The sequence below is a fragment of the Zootermopsis nevadensis genome, unplaced genomic scaffold (assembly GCF_977971745.1).
Source record: "Zootermopsis nevadensis isolate Lab colony 2312 unplaced genomic scaffold, Znev_1.0 Znev_ptg000029l, whole genome shotgun sequence".
In the NCBI taxonomy this organism is placed as follows: Eukaryota; Metazoa; Arthropoda; class Insecta; order Blattodea; family Termopsidae; genus Zootermopsis; species Zootermopsis nevadensis.
This window is the reverse complement of record NW_028259161.1, coordinates 15244740-15262258: the sequence shown is the minus strand read 5'-3', so window position 1 is coordinate 15262258 and position 17519 is coordinate 15244740. Positions and strand designations below refer to the sequence as shown.

The window sequence follows — 17519 nt, the reverse complement described above, 5'->3', positions numbered from 1 at the left end:
CATCATCTTCGGAACACAAGGTTGGCACAGAGTTTAGTTAATTAAAATGAATAACCAGAAGCAGCTGAGAAACCACTCAGTGGATGTATGTGGTGAATCAAGGAGCTCCCTCACCACAGAGCTTGAGATTGATATAACATCACCTAGCATACGTGGTCAACCACCTCCAGAGTATGACACCGAACCACAGACCGAAAAGGAAATCCTGGTAGGTGACAGACACTGGGAACTTATCGCGATCAGACGGGGAGAGTACAGCAGATGAGGGACAAGCCATAAATGCAGGGGTAGCTTTACGGTCAGTAACCAACTTAATAACTAATGATTCCTTACAGAGAATTATGGATCTATTACTAGAAAGCAACGAGTCACTGAAACAAAGCTTGAAAGATGAGAATACTAAACTATCGGAAAGACTAACGAATAAATTTGAGGCAGAGAACAAAAAACTGGCTAAAACTATCGAGAAAGTTAGAGAGAAAACTGCTAAACAAGCCGAATATTTCGAGGCGTCCCTACGAGAACTGTCGACCAGGTTAGATAATAAGTTAGATGCGTCCATAACGGCTTTAAACAACAAGACAGAGGAGTTGGAGATTAAGACCAGCGACCTATCAAATGAGATATTAAACATAGAAACGAAGGTAAACAAAGAAATTGCAGCGGTGAGAGAGGAAATCGCCCGTGTTAGGCAGGAAGTGTCGAGCGAAATTGTAGAATGGAGAAGGGAAGCTACGAACTCCGCGTCAGCAGGACAAATTTCGTGTCAGTCGCATTCCAACAATGAGCAGGCCCGTGGTGGCAGTCCCACCCCACATCTGCAACAGCCTGCCAGTGACCCGCTAGCTGTAAGGCATGCTTTGGTTGAAACTGAACATCTGTTGCATGCGAGTGCTGATGGGCGGTGCATGCCGAATAAAAGTATTCATGTAAGTGAGTCACCTAACTCAAACTTAAATCTCAGGGCAGATATCCAGAAATTAATCGCTGTAGAAATCCCGTTACCCACTTTTGTAGATGATACGGCGCAAAATGCTTTGTTCCATGTGAAACAACTTGACGAATATTTCGAATTGAAAGCAATTCCTCCACAATTTCGCCTAACTATTGCTGTGAAGTCACTCACAAATGAATCAGCCAAGTCATGGATTCTCGCGACCGCGGGAACGTTCCGAAATTATGAGAAATTTAAGAGTTCATTCATCAGACATTTTTGGAGTAACGAAAGCCAGTCGGAAACTCGCTGCAGAATATACCAAGAGAAATTCAGTCGTCAGAGCGACAAGAGTATGTCCGATCATTTTCTAAAATATGCTGTCTTAGCCAGGCACCTACAACCCCCAATGGAAGACCAGGAGATCATTTTTGCATTAAAAGCTCATTACCCAATATCCGTGCAGAGAATTTGGTTAGCTAAGCAGCATAAGAACGTTGAAGAGGTCGTCAGCTTCCTGAGGCAAATGGACGAGATAGAAGGGAAAGAGCAGGGTTACAGGACTGAAAGAGAACCCCCTGGCAACTCGAACCCGCAGAATTATCGGAACAACAGGGCACAATAACTGAGGAACTACTTCAAAGATTTCATGGGGCTAAGTTCATGACCAGCTTAGACCTGACGTCAGCGTTTTTGCAAATTGAATTGGATGAAGGATGCCGGAAATACACCGCATTTTTATTCGAGTCAAAGCAATACCAGTTCAAGAGAGTACCTTTTGGGCTCAAAAACAGCTTATGTGCTTTACTGAGAGCGCTACGCACCATATTTGACGGAACCACTTCACATTTCTTGGTGAATTATGTAGACGAAGATCATCTCGACAATTTGGATACTGTATTATCAAAATTAACTGAAGCGGGCTTCACTATCAATGTGACAAAATGCAAGTTCGGGCAGCCCGAAGTCAAATTCCTAGGTCACATAATAAACGAGCACGGCGTCGTACCAGACCCTGGAATGATGACAGCGATGCTAAACTATCCCGCCCCCAAAACCCACAAGGAACTAAGGCGATTTTTAGGAATCTGTAATTACCACCATCGGTTTATCATAAATTATGCAAGCTACTTGGCTCCTTTGTTGCCTTCATTAAAAAAGGGGAACAGATGGAAGTGGGATGAACATAAACAGGTCGCATTTGAGACATTGAGACTGCAATTTGCAAACAGTATCCAATTAATGCATCCCAATGAGGGTGATCCATTTTCAGTGTATACAGACGCGAGTAGCTATGCCATCGCGGCGATCCTTACTCAAGCCGGCAGTGATGGAAGTCAGAGGATCATTTCCACTGCATCCAGAGTACTATCCGCCACCGAAAGAAGATATACAACGTGTGAGCAGGAACTACTTGCTGTTGTATACGCCCCCCAGAAGTTTCGGATTTATGTATGGGGAAGGACAATAACCATATACTCGGATAACAAGGCGTTATCTTTCTTAAAGAGGTGCATTTTGACTTCAAACCGAGTATCTAGGTGGATACTTCAACTCCAGGAGTATGACTACCGAATTAAACACATCAATGGGACCAGCAATTATTTTGCAGACCAATTGAGTAGGCATCCAGTGGGTATGGACCCAGGACAGGTGGCGAAAATCGGAAAGCCTACTGAACTACTGGTGGCTCTGTTCAAGTTAAATGTGGACCCAAATATTAGAAAAGATTTGAGAGACATCGCTGTTCACCAAAGTCAAGACCACGTTATACAAGGTGCAAGGGAAAAGCTGCAAGCCGACGACCCCTATATAAAAGGAAGGTACTTGCTTCACCAAGGAGTACTGTACTGCAGGAAACCTCACTGCAGTTCAGACTGGAGACTTGCCAACCAGCCTGGAGACCAGGTTTATCAAGTTCGTGCATGAGTATTTGGGCCATTCCGGAGCCAATAAAACGTTAAGAGCCTTAACGGACGGAGGAAACTAGGCAGAAAATTACGCAAGACCCTCTCATATTGTGAAGTTTGCCAGAAGGTAAAACACCCGAACCGGAGGTACGAGGCTGAAATAAGATCACATCTCCCCACAAAAGCTGGAGAATAAGTCAGCGTTGATTTATTTGGGCCCCTACCATCTGGACGTTTTGGGAATAAATATATACTTGAATGCTTGGACGTATTCACAAAACACGTAAAGCTGTAACCTCTAAAATCGGCCACGACTCGGGCGTGCCTGAGGAACATTACCCAGAAATACGTACCCACCGTCATTCATCCAGAAGCCATCTTATCTGACCACGGGACTCAATTCACTTCCGAGGGATGGCGACGGTCTTTGGAAGAACTAAACATCAGAAAGGTTTATGAGGGAAATATCTAAATTTTTTAGAATATACTGCCATACGACGCAGAAGAGCTGGCCGCAACTGCTTAGTAGCATAGAGTTTTGGTGTAACAACACCGTTTCAGAGGCCACAAATTTTACTTCCGCTGAACTAATGTTTGGCAGTCCAAAACCGAAACTATTCAGAGAATTGTTACCGACAGCGCCGGAGCCTCTCTTAACCGAGGAAACCGTTGAGAAGAAGGCTATTAAAGCCTACACACGAATGAAAGAGCGCGCCGCCATACGAAAGGAGAGGTGTAAGAAAGAAGTCGCCAAATGGGAACCTAGGCTGCGAGACCCAGTGCTTGTCAGAATAATGCCTGTCTCTGATGCCGGCAAAGGAGTTACGGGGAAGTTTATGCGTCCGTTTGAAGGCCCATACCTCATCTCAAAAGCACTATCGCCCGCCATGTTCGAGCTGGAAGATAAGCACGGAAAACCACAAGGCATGTTTAACAAGCGGGAGTTGAAGCCTTTTCGCATGGAAAACGATGTCTTGGCTGAACCCAAATGCGGGATTGAAAAAAACCGATGTCGTCACCGTATTTTACTAGGTATCCGCAAGGGAATTAGCCGCGATAAAGTGATGAAGATAATCTAATATAAACCCTTCACGAAAATGTTATTACCCACAAAGTGCCCTGAGGTTTAAGAAAAAAAACATGGTTACATAACCCATAATATGAGGGTTTGAGCTAAATAATAATAATAATAAAGCATTTCTTTAAAAATAATAATAATAATAATAATAATGCATTTCTTTAAAAAGCTCTATAATGGAAAGTTATGGTAAGAATGCAAGGAATGTTTGAAACAGAATGCAGATTAGAGAAAGCTATTAGGAGCATATAGAGCAGTCAGACTATAAAAAGTTTATCCAGTTGGCATATGTTTGCCTTGTATTTGATTTGTATTTGATATGTTTCTATGTTATAAGATGTCACATTTGAGTATACGTACCAATTGTTCTAGGGAATAATTATCACTACATATAATCTTGAGCGGGATAGAGGTACTTGGTTTATAGTGTAAGTTTAGTCAGATATATATAAAAGTAGTGAGGTAGGAGACAAATTGAGAGGATCTGTGAGTTATAATCTGTTAAAAATACAGGAACAACGCATGTGGAGATAGGGACTCACACAGGTGTGGAGTAAATTGCATGCGAATGATAAACGTAGTATTTACTTATAAGGTAACATAATGACCTTGCTTCACGTTGGGATGTTTAGAGCTTAGATAAGTTCAGACGAATTTGAAATCAAAATTGTCCTTACTTCATTAGATAAGTTCAGACGAATTTGAAATCAAAATTGTCCTTACTTCATTATCGGGGAGTTTATACCAGTCCAGAACCCCTGTAACTGTTTGTCTTGAAATTTGAACTGGCCAGAAGATCATGGGTGAAGCCCCCCCCCCCCCCCGCCCCACCCCTAGCAAGCCATATGTGGAGGTTTCCTCGCCAGCAAGGGATCTGGTATGCAGGTCAAAACACATGGCATTACTAGAATTTTTGTGATCTGGACTGCACTAATAGTGGAAGGAACGTAGGAATTATTACCTGTCATTATACAGTCCTTGATGAGCTTTGGCCTCATCCCGTATGGGAGGTACTTGATCTATGTCAGACAATTTTTTATAACTCTGTAACATAGGTTCTCGTTCCACACATTAAGACTGAGCATGGACAATGTGAGGCGGGTTCAAGTGTGTGGTCCGTGTAACTTGCAGCTGTGTCTTCAGGGGTAGGTTCTGGTCCCCCGCAGCGAGTCTAAGCAGACGTAATGAGGCGCCTTCAATTGAGCGTCTGACCCATGTAGCTTGCAGCTCGCCTTTAGGGGTGGTACATTTTTTGTTGCGTTTGAGTAGAATGACATACCTCTTGACCTGACTGTTCACCCATCTCGTTTGATGTATATAAGCTTGTGACCCCAAGGCACAGCATCAGAAGGTGGTCAAGAAGTCATAACGTCAACTTCGTGTAACCTGCTGTTCATATTTTCTGTACACCTTTGTTCTTGTCTTGAGTTTGAATAAAACTCTTCTTATTAGAAAATACGAACTGACTATCTTCTACAATTGGAATACCTAGTTATTTTAACTTATCCGCGAATCCTGAACAATCCCAAACGTATTACACAACATCCAAGGAAGCCGATTAACAACTTTACCTCAGGCACTTCCAAGAGTATTACAACTCTTTAGACGAGCGATCTACTTGTCACAAGGAGAAAGGATTAAAATTCTAAAAATTTAGTTACATGACATTATAATTAATTATAACTGTTACAATTAATTTATGCTAAGTTATTTTTATTATGGACGCTGATGAAATTGTAAAATAATTAATTTAATAAGTGTCTTCTTACTGCTCTGTATCATTAGAAAAATTGATAAGTTGAGACAGTTGATGGTGAAAAATTTTACATGCCTTGCAAAACTCTCTCTTGCTGAAGTTCAGATTCACGATCCAAAATTATTCTGAAACCTGGAAGAAATAGCATAATTCAATGTAAGATATATAAAACAGTAATGTTATCAGACATTTTGTCTGATCATGAAACACGATCATCAACTCTGCAGTTTGAAGATACATTACATGTATCTAAAAATAAGGTTTTCAGACAAATATTTGAATCCAAAAGGGATGAGTAGGCTTGAGGCAGGTAATTTATGTTACTGTTAGTATATAATGAACTTCAGAGTTTATAGAGGTTGTTTAATGGTTAGAATAGTTTGTGATGGGCTTTGCCAGGGAGATGAGTTCATTGCAGTTTTTGTTTTTATACCTCTTTGAAAATGGCTGCTCGGGAAACCCAGAAGAGCATGGGAAGATATCTCTACTATAAAAATTTGTGATTTCGGCGTCGTCAATAAATTACGTCATCAACAATGTCAACTATAAACAAACTCGGCATTGTTGTGGAACAAAACAATGCCGAGTTTAGTGTCTTACTCAAGATTTTAAAAAGCAACCAACCCCTCCGAGGAGCTCCGAAAGGAGCGTTCTGCCATAGTATTGAAACAATTGCTGAAGTGCTGAATTGCTAAAATGGACAATTATTTGAAATTTGCTGTAATTTGTTACAAAATAATCCTGAATGTCCAACCTTTTGTATGTCAGAATCTCCAGTAGCAGCACTGTAACTGAACACATCAGCCCATAAACTAGCACCAGCAATGCGGGGTAGCAGTCAACTATGCCCACACTCACAAAGCTCGATCCCAGACCTTCACACTTAGGCTTCTTGTGATAGTAGCGTAAATTCTCACGCTCCTGCAGGCCTCGCTCATGAATGATTCGGTACCTGCAGGGTATCAAGCTAATGAAGTGAATGCAAGAATCAGTGATGTGCAAGTAATTTCGTTTTTGGTGCAAGAGGAAGCTAGTACATATAACAAGAGTCTGTATCTGAGCTATCAGCTAAAATATAATAAAAAAATTAACAAATGCAACAGCAGCACGTGAAACTTACGCGATGGACATTATTTCTTTGAATGGAGTCTGTTTGCTAACTGATATCCAGGGATCAACAAAATCCACAAAGCAGGTGATTGTCTGCAGACCACATTTCTCTTCCTCTAGGAATATGTCAGAAATGATCTTGTATCCCGGTCCGAGTTCATGGTGGAAAGCAAAGAGTCCCCTCCTAACCCTCTCCAGACCCTGGTGCAGGGACATGAAATTGCTGGGTTTCCCTGAAGGATTGATCTTTTGAGTGTATATAGCATTCCGCAGGGGGTCAGAGGCTGTCTGGAAACGAACAGAACTCATCAGGCGGTGAGTAAATGAGTTATACTAGCGAATTTCATACATACAAGTTTTTGACAATGTTTTCAGGACTTCACTTTTCCTACTGATGAAACATTACACTATGTGAATCACTGCATGAAAATGTGTCCAGAAAGATCATAGCCAACCATAGTGTCAATAACCAGATCCAATATCAGTTTTGAAGTTTTGTACGGAATGCATGATATACAAAAACAACACAGTTTTCTTACCGAAAAAAAGTGACGACTGTAGACTACATCCACAGCCCCTAGGGTCAGACCACTGTGATACAGGTCTTCAAGAGTCTGGATGGAGTCTGTAGTAGACTGGAGCAAAGCAACGATGCAGGCAGAGTAGGAAGTATACAAGAATATGACTACTATATATAGCATGATGGTGACGGTACGACCAGTGATTCCCTGAGCCTCAAGCGTCGACCCTGTGATGAAATATAAAGAACCATTGAGGAATGCAGCATATCAAGTAAGACACTTGGAACAATGCATAACGCGAAGGCAGTCACCTTGCTGGCATACAGCTCCTAGGGAGAGCAGAACAACATCAGTCCAGTTCATGGCCCCTTTTTCACGGTACTCCCATCTGAAGGCGCTGTACAGTAGGAAGGATATTACGGCAATAAGGGCCACACTAGCCAGCCACACTGCACGACTGAATGGCAGGGTGAAAATGTTCATCACGAAGGACAGGGGTGGAGGACGGAACAGAAAAGCACTCCTGGAAAGAAAACTGCGTGCTTATGACTGCAGTACCACATCAAACAGCAGGGCTGCATTCACAGCTTTTTTGTCAATCATTAGAATGGAAATGCTAAACAAATTTATTTAAAAGACTCATGACCAGAATACAGGCCAAATCATAATTACAACCAAGAAAGTTGGCGATTAAACCAATATTACTTTTTCTGGGCAGTTTTTTAATGTAGACATCCCACAGCTATACATTTCGCCGAAATCCATTTATTAGTTTAGGAGGCGAAATGCGTGGATGAGTTCCAATTTTTGTGTTCTCTGTACAATAAAGCACTTTCTGACCCAGTCTATAAACAGGTATCAGTTTATCACGCAAATTATATGACAGCCCCGGTGATTCTAGGTCTATTCTGGCATCGCACCTGGTGCGGGTAGTTGCAGCGATGAAGTTAACGACGGAGAGACGCTGCTTGAGCACGAACATGCCCGTCGATCCTATATCCGCTTCTTCCCGCTGCAGGAAACCTGTCAGACCCGTCCAAGAGCCGTTGGCAGAGTAGCCCCACGTGTTCGTGATGGCCATTTCCACGCTGTAATTGAACGTCAGAGCATCGCAGCCAAATGGTTACCACTTCTGCTTCGTATCGGTAGATAAGTGAATTAAATCTCGACTCGGAGACCGGTTATTCTAAGTTTTCTCCTGGTTTTCCTCAGTCCCTCCAGGTAAAAGCCACGATACCACCCAAAATTAGGTCACTTTTTACAGTGCATTATAGGACGCTATATAGTTAAATAAACTATGTATGTAGTGATACGCATGCATGGAGATATATATGTATGTAATAAATAATACAATGTCTTTCGGTCCGCTCCCTCCCGTCTCTCCCAAATAACGCGTTGTAGAAAATCTTTCTCTTGGAGGCACAACGTTGGAACAATCATTGGCTTCTACCAATTTGGAAAAATTAACAATTTTCACGTTACAAATATTCTCATTTCAAGCAATGGTCTGTCATAAAAAGAGTCTTTTATTTTCCGTTACTTTTAACGACTATTGGATATATTTTTGATTAATATTCATAATATTCTCATTTCAAACAATGGTCTGTCATAAAAAGAGTCTTTTATTTTCCGTTACTTTTAACGACTATTGGATATATTTTTCAATAATATTCATATTATGTAGACCAATTACTATTCAACACATAACTGCAGCTACTAATAGAGAGAAATAGATAGCAAATGAACGCCGATAGTTCTTTCCGTATCAATATCAAAACAATTCAAACGAATTACTTCGCATGTCTTTAAATTGTCTCGTATCGAAATATAGCCAAACTCGGTTACAACAGAGGGACAGAGGAAAAGAACTTGTTATAACCGTTATTCGTTCTTTTTCGGTTATTGAACCCATATGTTACTTTCGCTGTTACTCACTACTTTTATCACACACGCACACACAGACATACTTAATATAGGAAAGGGATATTTGCCCTGATACCTGAGAGCCCCAGTGGGCCTTCGGCACAACCGCCTCGCAGGGTCTGGGGAAATTTCCACTACACCACTGGAACGAGGACTACGAGGTGCGATCGGAAAGTTTCCTGACTGCGCCTATAAAAACCCGTACACTTATCTCAGGTATTAAATTCATCCATCACCCTTGAAGTAGTTACCCTGGCAGTGAACACAACGATCCCAGCGCCGCTGCCAAGCCTGGAAGCATCCCTGGAAATCTTTCTTTGTCAGCCTGTCAAGCACCAACTGCGATTCTGCCTGAATCTCTTCTATCGTCTAAAATCTCCTTCCCTTTAGCTGAATTTTCATCTTTGGGAAGAGGAAGAAGTCACACGGAGATAAATCCGGCGAATAAGGAGGGTGCGGGATGACGGCCATGGTGTTTGAGGCCAAAAACTGCCGAACTTTGAGGGCGGTGTGCGCTGGTGCGTTGTCATGATGCGTCGCATGTGGAGTTCTTCCTTTAGAATCAGCTGACAGGTCCCATAGCCTATCCCAACAATATCGCACAGGTCGTTGATAGTACGACGTCGATCTTCGTGAATGGCCTGCCGAATCTTCGTAACATTTTCGGGCGTTGTGCTCGAAGATGGTCGTCCAGAACGCTCGTCATCATCGACAGAGGTTCGGCCATTTTTAAAACGTGAATGCCACACAAAAGTTTGTGCACGACCCATTGCGGACTCCCCAAATGCTTGCTTTAGCATTTCATAGGTTTCCGTAGCCGTTTTGGCGAGTCTTTGGCAAAATTTGATGCACACGCCATTCCGAAATCGCAGGAGGGTCGGTGTAAGGCACTACCAAAACGCCCGTAACTAAGAAACAAATGCTAATTCGATGATGCCGGCTGGCACACTGATTCACTATGAATGTAGGCCGCACCCCCTAAAGGCAGAAGCTCGTACTACATCCGGTTCGCCCTCTATTGACACAGTCTTGAAACTTTCCGATCGCACCCCGTATGTGCTTCGTGAGTAGTACTAAATGAAATTCTGAGAACGGAAATCGAACCAACCACACTATGAATGTCGACTGTAAATATCGTTAAAAAAGTTTGATATTGTTATCGGCAGGGATGTGGAAAGGGATAGGGGGAAAAATATCATAAACGAGCAAAGCAATATTAAATCTTAATACCTCGTACGGCAATTCAGCCACTGCTCGTTATAATGGCTTAAAGATTTGCTCGTTATACCCGTGAAGCTCTAAGCTACTGTGATCGCTTTAACCGTGAAATGTTGCTCATAAGTACATAATTTCCATCCAGCTCTTCTCTGCTCGCAATAGTCGAGGCCTCGTTATAAATTAATTCGATTGTGTGTTCAAAATGAGACTCACAATGAGCTCTGGCCTATACTTTTAACACAGTGAACAGTTTCTGAGAAAATCAATAAGGTTAACTGTGTGTTTAGTATAAAACAGGGCTTACTTTCAAGCTGTGCCAACATTTAGTGCAGACTTCCATCCGCCCATTAGTTTCAGACATTAAATCTGAAGATGGACAGGCAGGGTCCTTCTCTTATGTATAAATGTTATCCACTTGGTTCAAGCGCATCTGACAGTTGTTGAGCAACTCTAAATTCGGCATTCATTGTTATTACATAACTGTAGGGCCATTACACTCTTCATGTCTCATTTTCTTTAGTTTGATTTAAAAAATCATGCTACGCGATATAGTATTTTATCACTTTATTTTCACGCTCTAGAGTCACCCAATTCGAATATATTCTCTATAGTGAATATCGAAACAGGTTATTCGATGTGTTCCTCAGAACCTCAAGGCAACACTTGTTAAGCTTCCTTAAGATAAGCCATACCCGCTTCTCAAATAATTATCCCTCGGTGTACTCCATAAAACCACTGCAGTTGAACAAGGTCTGATGTACCAAGAAACTAACATCCGTGTATTCTTCTATTTTTATACATTTATCTTCATGTTTCCTCCACACAAATTTATGATGTTGTTTACCTGGCATTGAGGATTTCTGTCACATACTTGAACTGCGCGTAGTTTGTCTTCGTGTAGGTGTCGACGTGCTTGTCAACGTCGTCGTCCAGGTGGTTCAAAGTACCGTTGTCGGTCACCTGGGGGCAAATAGTAACGCAGTCAGAGAAGGAAGCAACTAAGCCATTAAGTGAAGTTCATATTCTGACAACTGCGCTCACCACCATGACAGCCCTGATCAAGGCCTTGTGCAAATTCATTCTTCTTACTGCTACTACAGCCGAAGTGGTCACTCGTAACCCATGTCCCTCGCTCCACTCCCCAATGATCTTTTTCACGAGACCGCCTGACGCTCTGGGTTTGTAGACTTCCAGCAAAAGGAAAACTTTCTCTGAGACGCGTTTTCCAATTATTACGTCACTGTCCAGTAGGATGTTCAAGTGCTCCAGAATGGATTCCAGTTCATCTGTCAATGGAATTGACTATTCATCATTTCCCGTAGCGGATGACAACAGATAGTCGGATAACCGACCAATAATAGCAAACAATGAGTTAGAAAGCCAGTGGCGGCTCATGAGTCAGGGCAGTGGTAGTGCTGCGCAAGGGGGGAAAACAGAATAGTTTTTCAGCACATAACATTTTAAATAAATTAGAAGTAAATTTACATCAGGAGAAAACCCATACGTGCTCGACGTTTCTAAGTCCGGAAGAGTGCTGCCATGATTTTATACATCACTTTTTTCACTCAAAAATAATTTAGAAAAATTAATTTGCTCTAACTATGATACACTTCGTTTCCTCATTATCATTATCAGAACAAAAAACAGTCAGCACACAGAATTATTGAACACTCATTAACGAAACATTGTGATACAGAAACCAGTCTAAAACACGTGGTACCGTGCAAGCGTATTTACTATAAGCCGGCTGCGGGGACTGCAGCTCCGATACGTGCTGTACCAGTGAACTGTCCCTCACTCCACCTCACACAGCGCTCACTACTTTTGACAGGCTAGCCGCGCTGAAATCCTTGCAGCCGGATGATAGCCCCGTTATGATTCGGATTCCTCACCCTTGGACTTATTGTCAGTTCAGCCGATTAGTGGATAATGACAACATAAGGGGCAATATTAAAATAATGATATAGAGGAAATAAAGGGTTACAAATTACATAAACACACAAAATATTATTTTAATTCTTTGAAAAATTATGGGCGATGCTGCAGCTCTGCAGCTCTCATGGACGGGCCGTCACTGTAGAAAGACATTTACATAAGCGAGCCTTTGCTGTCGTTCTCGCACGCGGTTTTTTGCGGTTTTTGTTCTTTTTTTAATAAAGCGTTTTAGTTTTAGGATGGTCAAGACCAAGGAGTCATATACGAGGGTCGCTCATTAAGTAATGCCCCACATTTTTTTTCTCAGCCAATAATGAAGATAGAAAAGTGTACTTTTACATGCTTGAGATTTGATGTTTCCCGCGTTCGTGTACGGAGTTTCAAATGATTCCAACCGATAGCGGAGCTGTAGTGAACTGTTAAAATGGCGTCTGTGAACGACTCTCGTTACAAGCAACGAGCTGTAATTGAATTCCTTGTTGCTGAAAAAGAAACGGTGGTGAACATTCATAAACGTTTGTGTGCTGTGTATGGAAGCTGTGCAGTCGATAGGAGCACCGTTGGTCGCTGGGCTAAGAGAGTTAAAGCTTCAGGAAGTGAAGAAACCGAGCTCCGTGATCTGCCGCGCTCTGGGCGTCCTGCCACAGCCACCACTCCAGACATGTTGAACCGCGCGGATGCCATTATTCGTGAGGATCGGCGCATCACAACTCGACAATTGGCCCAACAGCTTTCAGTCAGCAATGGAAGTGTGATTGCAATTATCCTGGCTCTCGCATATTCGAAGGTGTGCGCAAGATGGGTTCCACGAAGTCTCACAGCAGACCACAGGATTCAAAGGAAAACGATTTCTTCTGAATTGTTGGAGCGTTTTGATGCTGAGGGAGAGGTCTTTCTGTCCCGGATCATTACAGGTGACGAAACCTGGATACACCACTTTGAGCCAGAGACAAAAAGGCAGTCAATGGAGTGGCATCATCCTCAATCACCGAGAAAGAAGAAATTCAAGACAACTCCCTCCGCCGGAAAAGTCATGATGACTGTCTTTTGGGACAGTGATGGGGTCATTCTTGTGGATGTGATGCCAAGAGGTGCGACCATCAATTCAGACGCGTACATCAGGACCCTGAAAACCCTCAAGAAGCGTTTTCGACGAGTTCGGCCTCACAAGCATCCAGCAGAAATTTTGCTCCTGCACGACAATGCACGCCCTCACACAAGTCTGAGAACCCGGGAAGAAATCACCAAATTGGGTTGGACGGTGCTACCCCATCCACCCTACAGTCCAGATCTGGCACCCTCCGACTTCCATCTCTTTGGGCCACTTAAAGTGCTATCCGCGGAACAAGATTTGAAGATGACGAGAGCGTGATTCAAGTAGTGAGGACATGGCTACGTGCACAAGACAAGAGCTGGTACCGACAAGGCATGCATGCACTTGTTCCACGCTGGCGTAAAACCGTACAAGTTGATGGGGACTATGTGGAAAAATAGTATGTGTAAAGGAAACATTGATTTATATTGTCACTAAATTTGAGCCATCTTGAATAAATATGTTCTGAGGAAAAAAATGTGGGGCATTACTTAATGAGCGACCCTCGTAGTATGGAACTGCCAAGTCGTAATAATTAGGTATATGTGTATATGACTTGAAGCTCGAGGCAAAATCACACGAAGCAAATGGGAACACTCGTGCCAATAACTAATCTACATTCAGGCTTAAAATTGTATACGGTTCCCCACAGAGACCGAAGGTGTGAGTGAACGAAAATGCTTAATGAAACGTATGATAAATCCCATGTTACATAATACTGTACTGAGGAAGTAACAAAGGTTTGAAATGAGACTAGGAATAGCACGCAATAAGAAAAAAATATGCATATATAACATGTAAGACTTAGGTTCTCACAGCGGTGAATATGAAGATTTCTGTCTTCTGGGTTATTGCGCTGTGTAGTCTGGTCGATGTTAACCAACGTTTCAGAGGTCATACTGCCTCCGTCATCAGGGCGATGAATATCTGATATTCAAGCATTAAGACATAGGAATTGGGTTACTCTCGCATTCGAACAACACTGTTCTAAACGTTTATGTTTGTAATGCGTGAAGTGTAGTTATCAATAAATGTGCGCCAGCGTAATAAGAAGTGCTTTTGAAAATAGGGGCCTTGAAAATGTCTGCAGCTATAGAAAGCGAAATTCATTATTTTAAACCCCTATACCCCTTCACGGGCAACCTCTCACCTGTTATATCGTCACTTCTGGGCCTGGCCATTGCTTGTGGAAATGTCTTGTTTTCGTAGCTACTTAATGTTGCAAAATGTGAACTTTGCAGGAGAAGCCATCTGTACTGTCTGCGAAGCATCTGTAGTTCATTTGCCTGCATACATGCAAATACGAAACATTTGGAAATAACTGACTCCATGGAGCAGAATTTTTCTTATGAAGCTAATAATAGAGTAGTCAAGAAATTCCCTTATATTTATGATCCCGAATGTTCATTAGCGTACTTCCAAGAGTCCGCCACAGGATCCTATAATGAGCCAGACGAATTCGATTCCCATTTCCAAACCCTGTTTCCCAACTACTTATTTTAATATTATCCTTTTATCTGCGTCTCATTTGTTCAGGTCCCCGAGCGTTCTACGTGTCTTGCCCATCTGATCTTCCTTGCTTTGTTCACTCTAATAATATTTGGCTTAAAATACGTAGTTTCAATAGTACGTTTTGTGTAGCCAGAAGTTGTGTGGCCGAAACATGCATCAATCTGCTTACATGAACTGGATTTAAAACAAATTCACTGTTAATTATTAGCATCAAGTTTTGCCTCAGTCTGTGTTCTTTCCTTCATATTTGTGATTCGATTTCACACCCATACAAAACTACAGGTCAAATTATAACGCAAAATAATAAGGCATTGTTATTTGAACTTTGTTTGATAAAGATTAATTCAAATTGAGGTTACGTGTAGGAAGTGAAAGAACTGTATTAATCTGACTGAAATACAATATGTTTTTTGTCTGTGGGAACTGAGTTTTAAACGTTGATTTGTGAATATGACCTGTTGTAAAATCCCAATCGCACCCTCACAGCGTGTGTCCAAGATGAATGTTACGTAGCCGGTCGTCGGTGTGACCCGAAGGCGGTCCAACGAGTGTGTCGACAGAAAAACGTGATTGCGTGAAAGCTGTAGCGTCAGCCGGCGTTCAGATTCTGGGAAAGAGAAATGAGCTATAAAATAGCAGGTCGCATTCAATTGGTCCAGACACTGCGATGAACCATCTGAATGCGTAGAAATATGATATAAATCGCCTATACCTTGTTTCCAGCACACAAAAGCGCTCACAAGAGCAGGTGGTCTTTGGAATCGTAAGAAGTCTATGATGAAGGACAATGTGTCGAGGTCCGCGGCAACAGGGCATACCATAAAAGCGGACGCAAGAACAAGAAGCAACATGGCCCTAGCGATACAAAACAGAAGGGACATCAAAATTTTACAAATTGAGGGATGCAGTTGCATGTCACAAACATAAATACTAATATTCTGAAACTAGGTATTAAAGTACTTTCTTTCAGTAACAGTCCTACCAGCAAAAAATTCTTTCAGTGAATTCATATGTAGTTTATTTAAGGAAGCTATCAGTAACTCGGGACTTGTATTTTCGAATGATTAATGGGCAATGACTTGGAAGAGATCAGGAAGTAAGTGGCCATGCACTAATTTAATAGACTGCAAGGACTAAGAAAACCCACAAAGCACCTCGGTGAACGTTGCCTGTATCCTTGCCATCATTTGAACCCGAGACCTCCCGAATGCAAAACAGGAATATCAACTTTGATAAAATTTGTTTGCTGTGTTTCGGAAGTGAAAGGTTTGACTTTCCAATTTCCCGAACGGGAATACTTACGAGGTACTTAGAAATCAACCAGAACGTCACCCTCAGATAATACGTACGCAACAGTGACAGCCTCTTGAAGATGGATCTGCGAGGTGAAATGCGCTACAAGCTGGGCTTCCTGTGAAACTCTCCCAGTTTCAATTAATGTGAGAAAACAAAACTAAAAGTTCGTGCTCCTAATTGTCATGGCGGCTCTTAGTTCTTACTGAACGAAAATGTATGTTTCATGCTTAAATTAGTAGCTCCCAAATGCCGACTGCTTCACACGTTACATAATCAGCAGTGCTTCACTAGTCACGACGCAGTTGTAGCAGACTGACGCCTCAATAAAAGATAAACTTTCTAATGTTAATGATCTTTAATTGTTATTTTCAGGCAAAATAACTGAGTTAGAATAATGCATTAGCAGGCCAAGAATTCTTTTTGGGTGTGAAACAAATAGCCTGTTTTAACTAGCCAAATCCTAAGGTGCAGAGCACTTGTCGAAAAATCTGGCAGTCGCTTAGGAGAGAAAGAAATTCGGCTCATAATGCCTTACCTTCCCGTAGCTGCTTCATAAGTGACGAAAGGTACGCATACACATAACAGCATGCCAACTGTGGAGCACAAGATGAATGAATACAGTATTTAGTTTTGCATTGTCCAGTTTCAGATGTATTTTATATAAGACCCTACACGACGCTTCGGGAGTTTACTTTACAGGAAATCTTCTCTCATTACACTGATAATTTTATTACAACCTTTTTTCCTTTTATATTAGTGTGACCGGTTGTATTCGAAACCGGGACCTTTTAATTACTAGGCTAGGACGCTAATTACTAGACCATCGGTCATTGGCAAAACCCTAGGCAAAGGGGAGATGAGGTCGGGAGAATGAATGTGCTAATGTGATCACAAGTGCCACAATAAGATGGGCATAGCGTGTAGTACGCATGGAGATACATAAAAGATTTATTCAGAATTTTTCTTGGCGAATCTGAAGCGATCAATTGAGAGGAACAGGCATAGATAATATTGAAATTTTTGCTGAAGACGAAAGTATAACAATTTGGAGGCAACCTGGATTACATGATATAAATAATCGAAAAATATAATGCATTAAGCAGGCAGCCAGGAACTTTAGATGAGATTATTTGGCAAATAACTAAAACTGCAGTTAATAAAGCTTATCGAATTTTCCCAACTTGGACTGCAAGTTCGTTTTTAATCAGGTGTGAAATAGTACTCAGCTATTGG

General features: G+C 41.8%; 1 protein-coding gene across 1 annotated transcript; it reads right to left on the bottom strand.

Moving 5' to 3' along the window:
* Positions 1–5651: 5651 nt before the first annotated feature.
* Positions 5652–16398, bottom strand: LOC110835479 (ionotropic receptor 84a). Its single transcript, XM_087358149.1, has 12 exons — positions 16340–16398; positions 15703–15845; positions 15446–15597; positions 14629–14764; positions 11492–11736; positions 11295–11410; positions 8230–8397; positions 7621–7832; positions 7328–7536; positions 6799–7076; positions 6433–6630; positions 5652–5810 (listed from the first exon to the last, which is right to left on the bottom strand). The coding sequence occupies exons 2-12, from the start codon at positions 15839–15841 to the stop codon at positions 5786–5788; spliced, it is 1878 nt and encodes a 625-aa protein (XP_087214275.1). The 5' UTR covers positions 15842–15845; positions 16340–16398; the 3' UTR covers positions 5652–5785.
* Between the last annotated feature and the right edge of the window lie 1121 nt (positions 16399–17519).

Excerpts from the sequence above, each read along its gene's own strand:
- LOC110835479 (XM_087358149.1), bottom strand. The coding sequence starts at position 15,841 with ATGTTGCTTCTTGTTCTTGCGTCCGCTTTTATGGTATGCCCTGTTGCC. Across the intron at positions 6,631-6,798 it reads AAAGAAATAATGTCCATCGC|GTACCGAATCATTCATGAGC; the intron begins GTAAGTTTCACG and ends GATACCCTGCAG. Across the intron at positions 5,811-6,432 it reads GAGATTCTGACATACAAAAG|GTTTCAGAATAATTTTGGAT; the intron begins GTTGGACATTCA and ends TATTTCTTCCAG.